The sequence below is a fragment of the Echinops telfairi genome, unplaced genomic scaffold (assembly GCF_000313985.2).
Source record: "Echinops telfairi isolate 266 unplaced genomic scaffold, ASM31398v2 ScPeMD7_60;HRSCAF=208, whole genome shotgun sequence".
NCBI classification, from domain to species: domain Eukaryota; kingdom Metazoa; phylum Chordata; class Mammalia; order Afrosoricida; family Tenrecidae; genus Echinops; species Echinops telfairi.
The window spans coordinates 1,221,313-1,227,747 of NW_022103958.1; the positions used below are offsets into that span (position 1 = coordinate 1,221,313).

The window sequence follows — 6,435 nt, forward strand, 5'->3', positions numbered from 1 at the left end:
GAAAATGGAAAGAGGAAAATAAACAAACAACAACCAAAAAAAGCCTGTTAGTAGATCAAGGTCTGTTTGTTGACCTTTAGGAGCATTTTCTGGATGAGTCTAATGGGGTGCCACATCCTGACCCCAGCGTCCATTGTTTGTCTTCCCTTGGGACCTCCTTGCTCTGCTTCCCTGCTGCTCCATTGCACGCCCCCAGTGATTTGCCTCAGTGTGGTGGGGTCAGCTCAGTCGCCCATCCCACACTGTGACTCCAATGCTGTCCTGTGCGGGGCCATAGGTCAGCTTGGGGCGCCGCATCTCGCCGTGGGGACAGACACACAGTCCTTTCTGTACACTGGGACCCCAGCTGGGCCATCGTCCTCTGAGTTTGGTGGGCCCAGTTGTGCTTAAGCAATCAATTTAAGCTCTAATACCTTTGCCCTTCTGATCTTGACTTTACCATTTAATATCCTTGGATCACCTGGGATGGTATGCTTTTTCCCTGTGGACTTTTGCTTTGTGACCTCAATTAAATGGTCAATTCTTTAATACAGGTCTTTAAAACAAGAGAAGCTGTTAGAGAAAGGAAGTTCTGATGCAGGGCAAAACATGGATGAACGATGAAAAAATATACTGAAAAAAATAAATCAGACTCTAAAGAGCAAGTACTGTATGATTTTATTTACATGAAATAAGAAAATATATAGAAACCAAGGATTATTAATAGTTATCAAGATGTGCAGACAGGGAAAAGAAAGAACTGTTTGGTAAGATGACATTGAGTCTAAGTTAATAGTGGGAAAATGATTAGGGAAAAGTTAGTGATAATTGTTGCACATTTTGAAGAGTGCAATCAATTTTATTGAATTGTATATATAAATTATTAACAAAATATTGTATGAGCCGTAGTCAATCTGTATGGCTCTTCTAACTATTTCAGGAGCCCTGGGGGAGTAATGGTCATGCATTGGACATACAAAACCATGAGGCATTCTTGGGTGTGAGGATGAGAATAGCTACTCCTATAAAGCGTTACAGCCTCAGAAACCCACAGAGGAGGTTCTACCCTGTCAAAAGGGTCCCTATGAATTGGAACTAATGCAATGGCATTTGGGTTTTGAGTCCTGTGTGATGTGTTATAATTGTGGAATCAAGTCTGTGGCTATGATCCCGTTTTACGGAGCATCTTCCATTATACTAATGGATAGGATTCGGTGGCATTAAGACCTGACTTTAGCAAAGGATGTGAACCAAGCACGCATTTTTGTTTCCTATGGGGCATCTTTCAGGCTACTTTACCACAGGATGTGACTCCAGCCTTTGTTTTCCTTGGGAGTGTAGTCTGCAAAAAGTCAAAATCCATACTTCTATTTCTTGGCTAAGGTTTGATAGAAGCAAGAAGCCCACTTTAACGTTTGTGTTAGGGAGAAATGCCCAACAAGAACCACTGACCACAAATCTGTAAAAGCTAAGAGTAAGTTTATTCAACAGGTAAAAGAGAAAGACAGAAACAGACAAGTTCGAACTCGGACTGCAGCCTGACCACGCAGGATCAAGACTGCAGTCCCGAACGACTTTAGCTCAGGGTTTTTATAGGGGTTACATGGATGGGAACAAGGCCATAAAAAAAAAATCCTCAGATAGGTGAAACATTGACCTTCTGTTTAAACATCTGTCAGGATGTACGCAGTTTCGCCAGGATACTAAAACCAGTGAGGAGAAAGGGGGGTGTGAGTAAGGAATGGGGAAGGGTGTCTGCACAAGATAACAAGATGTGGGCAGTCTAGCATGTTCTGCCCAGCTTATCTTGGTCCAGGTGCACTTGTAAAACTTTTTGGCTGACATTTACAAGTGGCAGTCTGCAAGGTCACAGTTGTTACTTTTACAACTTATTTCTCCTCTGCTAGAGATAACATAGTTTTACTTTTACGACTTATTTTTCTAAAAACATTTTCTTCTTAGAGCCGGGTCCGGTCTATAATCTTTTCCGGCCACAGATGTTCCTCTGGTGACAGTTTAACAACTTATGTGCACAATTATCTTGCCCAGTCATTCTGACCTGCAAAACTCAGTGGAAAGAGAACTAAAATGGCTGTAAGGGGAAAATGGAGTTAGATAGGGATAAAAGAAATTTAAGTCTAACAACATATACTGTAACAGTTTGCATATGTTTTGTTTCTGACTCAAGACCTTGCACATGGCTCACCTCTGCCTGACCTTTGTATGGAGGACTGAACAGCACCCACAACCACATGAGACATTTCCTTAAAGTTTCAATGGGATGTTGCAGTGAACCCCAGAACCTAAGGCAGTCAGGAAATATACTCAAGGGAGAAGGTGGGGAAAATGTGGCAAAACAGCATCTTGGACATTTGGGGCATCTTTAATCTCCAAATCCTTGGGACTAGTCTGGTCTTAATACTTCTAAAATAAATTGTATATATATGTATCATAACTCAGTTATATATATACTCATACACACATATATGAACCACTCAGTTCTATGTGAATTATGGTTGATTGCAACTGATCTTTGTGTAATTATATATTTTATTAACATATTTTAACTGACATTGATAAGCAAATCATTAGTTTTATTTTTGCTCAAGTGTTGAAATGGAGCTGAGTTTATTAAAACAAAAGCATCGTCCTAAAACGTACTTTCTTAGAAATAGTCAATTGCATCTACCAATGATATTAGTAGAAATCATTTTTGAAATCTATTTATGTATACTCCTTTTTCTTTATCCTTCTAAAATTCAAAGATGCCTAATGATGCATTAATTTTGAAAATTCTTGCTCTAGAGACTACGCAAAATATCAAGATAAATAAACTTGAAAGAAATTAATCAAGAAAGAAGGAATTCCATATAGTTGATATTATACAGTCATAAAATCATTGGATCAGAGGTTCTATTTCTGAATAGGGAATTTAAGAAGTATGCTTAGGAAATCGAACAAATAGAATGAACACTGGAAGGGAAATGATTTTCAAGTAGAGAGCTTATCTGAATTTCTGGAGGAGGTTATAGACTTAAAGTAGCCAGAAAGCATAGTATTAAACTCAGTTCTCTTACTTCTTGGCCAAGAATCTCTTTGAATGAACGAACACATTAGGCTGAAGGGGTTGCAGAATTCACAAGAGGAAGACACAGAATCAGATACCTAATTAAACACACGTCTGTATAACAAAGAAAATTGAAGGCAGAGACTTTAGAGATTTAATCCCAAATGTCTCTAAGTAAGAATAAATGAGATTGACCTAGAGTTCTCCTACCAGAATCAGAACAGGAAAACATGCTCATCCCAGGTAAGATTTTCAAATGCCAAAATGAACAGACATAGGAAAAAATATACATATAGAATAATATATTGAGGGAATTATTAATGAATCATTTTTGTATTACTAGTTCAGTTAAATTAATTGATATTTAACAGCCAAGCCATATTTTATGGTTGATATTAACTGACCTTATTTGTAAAAGTAGATATTTCATTCACTTATCTTTTAACTAAGTTTGATTAACAATCCATTACTTTTTTATTACTGTTCAAGTGTTAGAACTATACAGGTGAATTTAAAATTTATACTAGAGTTACTTCCACTATAATGGAAACATCACATTGAAAATACCAATATGAAAAGACTGAAGTTTTTAAGGGTTATATTCTATGCTATCTAAGTACAGGGGAAAAATTCAGATAACAACTCAAAATTCAATTTTTATTTTCTAACAAAGGTTCATGCATGCAGAGATATATACACACAAGAAAACAATAATTCTGAAATATTTATTATACTTTATTTTCATTTTTTATGGAAAATGAATTTAGAGATCCACAGAAATGAAAATGTTATTGGTAAATGCCTTCAAGTCAGTTCCAACCCATGGTGAACTTATGGACCAATGCAAGAAACAATGCCCAGGCTGCTCCATCCTCACGATCGTTCTTGTGCTGGAGCCCATAGTTGCAGCCACTGTGTCAATCCATTTCATTGAGGGCCTTCCTCTTTCCCTGCCCCTCCACTTTACCAACAGTGATGGCCTTCTCCAGGGGCTGGGTTCTCCTGATAGCATGTCCAAAGTGTGTAAGACACGTCTCGCCATCCTTGCCTCTAGGGAACACTATGGCTGTACTTTATCCAAGACAGATTTGATTCTTTCAGTGGTTCATGGCACTTTCAATATTCTTTGTCAAACTGACAGGCAAGTGGTGGAGAGATTCAAATAGATGTGCTAATTTGCTTTTCCCAAATGGCTTCATTTTGTTTAGTTTCTCAATAGACTTATAATTTAAGTAGTTGGCTTAAATATGTTTAACAATAAAGAAATTAAATGTGATAGATTGAATAAAACATTAATGCATGTTTCGTATCAGTTAAACCCAAGCCATCATACCTTAAACAATAGCATAACATAATCTTTTTCTTTTACTGTTGCAATCAGTAACTCTCCTTGTTGTTGAATCTTTAAAATCATTTTTTTTTACTAAGAAAATACAATAATTGCAATTTTTTGGTCCAATTGCCCACTGCCATCAACTTGATTCTGACTCAGCATAAACCCATAGAACAAAGCAGAGCTCCTTCCCAGGGTTTCCAAGACAAGATCTTCATGAGAACAGACAGTGGATTCTTTTTTTCCCTTTCAGAGAAGCTGATAGGTATGAATAACTGACCAACACATGACCACTTAGCTCCTAGAACTCCTTTTGTCCAGTAGGGTAGTTTTAAAGCTCACGTTTGACCTGTATATTCTTGGCCTTCTGTCTCTAAATATTGCAACTTTTTTTAACCTAGAATGAACTTTAGGTTGGTCAACTTGTGCTATCTGAGAGAAGAATATAGAGATCAATACAACTGACATTTCTCAAGAATAACATATACATTTAGAATCAACGTTTCTCATCTTCCTGTTAAACTTGTTTTATTTTTCAAAAAAATATAACATGCTGCCATAACAGTGACATTTATAAGGGGTAGGTTCTGCGAACAAAGAACACAATCCACAGATGGATACTGCTAGGACATACAGATTATATTTTGTAGCCTTACAGCAAAATAAAATCTTTATCTGTAATGTTCTTAATTGATTTTTTATATGATTCCTCCCCCAGTTTAGAACACATCAAAAAAGAATGGATGGAGAGAATTGCTCCTCCTTAACTGAATTCCAGCTCTTGGGAATTTCTAATAACCCCAAGGTCAAGGTGGCCATATTCACCGTGTTTCTGGGCGTGTACCTGATTATTCTTGTGGCAAATCTTGGGATGATCACTTTGATTAGAATGGATGCCCAGCTTCAGACACCAATGTACTTTTTCCTCAGCCACCTCTCTTTCTGTGACCTCTGCTACTCCTCAGCAATTGGACCCAAGATGCTGGTGGACCTCTTTGCCAAAAACCAAACAATTCCCTTCATTGGCTGTGTTCTGCAATTCTACACCTTCTGCATGTTTGCAGATTCTGAGTGTCTCCTGCTGGCAGTGATGGCCTTTGATCGGTACCAGGCCATCAGCAACCCCTTGCTCTATACAGTCAACATGTCCAACACAGTCTGCTCCATGCTCATGGCAGGGGTTTACCTGGTTGGGATAGTTGATGCTTTGATACACACAACTTTGGCTTTACGCTTATGTTACTGTGGGTCAAATGAAATCAATCACTTCTTCTGTGATTTGCCTCCACTTTTACTCCTTTCCTGTTCAGATGTCCAAGTCAATGAGCTGACAGTATTCACTGTATTTGGCTTCATTGAGCTGAGTACCATTTCAGGGGTTCTTGTGTCTTATTGCTATATCATCCTATCGGTCGTAAAGATTCGCTCTACTGAGGGAAGGTTCAAAGCGTTCTCCACCTGCACCTCCCACTTAACTGTTGTTGCAATTTTCCAAGGAACCATGCTCTTTATGTATTTCAGGCCAAGTTCATCCTACTCTCTAGATCAGGACAAAGTGACCTCATTGTTTTATACCCTTGTCATACCCATGTTAAACCCTCTGATTTATAGTCTGCGCAATAAAGATGTGAAAGCGGCCGTGGAGAAACTGAAAAATAAAGTGCTGATTTAATAATTGCATACATTCGTAAACAGTCATTTCCTTCAAGTCATATGAAATCAAAACGATGTCCAATGGTTTGAAGTTGAATTAGAATCCTAGAGACCCTACATAGAGTTTCAGAGACTGTAAATCTTTATAGGAGTCCATAACGTCAACTTTTAGACAGAGTGGCAAATGGGTTTGAACCACCAACTTTGTATTGAACACTCCAGAGCTTATCCAATTGTGTCATCAAAATTCCTTTAAAGTGACATGGCACCATATAATGGATCCCAAACAATTCAATTACCTGAGCTTTCATACAAATCTTCAACTATAACAATGATAAGTAGTTCCAGTGTTTTCAACTTAAACATGATCATTTTAATAATGGAAACTGTTTTGGTTTTAATG

General features: G+C 37.8%; 1 protein-coding gene across 1 annotated transcript; it reads left to right on the forward strand.

Moving 5' to 3' along the window:
* The first annotated feature begins 5,115 nt into the window (after positions 1-5,115).
* On the forward strand, positions 5,116-6,051 carry LOC101660382 (olfactory receptor 5W2-like). Its single transcript, XM_004708502.3, has one exon. It carries the CDS (start codon positions 5,119-5,121, stop codon positions 6,049-6,051), a length of 933 nt encoding a protein of 310 aa, XP_004708559.1. The 5' UTR covers positions 5,116-5,118.
* Positions 6,052-6,435: the final 384 nt, after the last annotated feature.

Bases quoted from the DNA above. Each gene is read 5' to 3' on its own strand.
- LOC101660382 (XM_004708502.3), top strand. From the start codon at position 5,119: ATGGATGGAGAGAATTGCTCCTCCTTAACTGAATTCCAGCTCTTGGGA.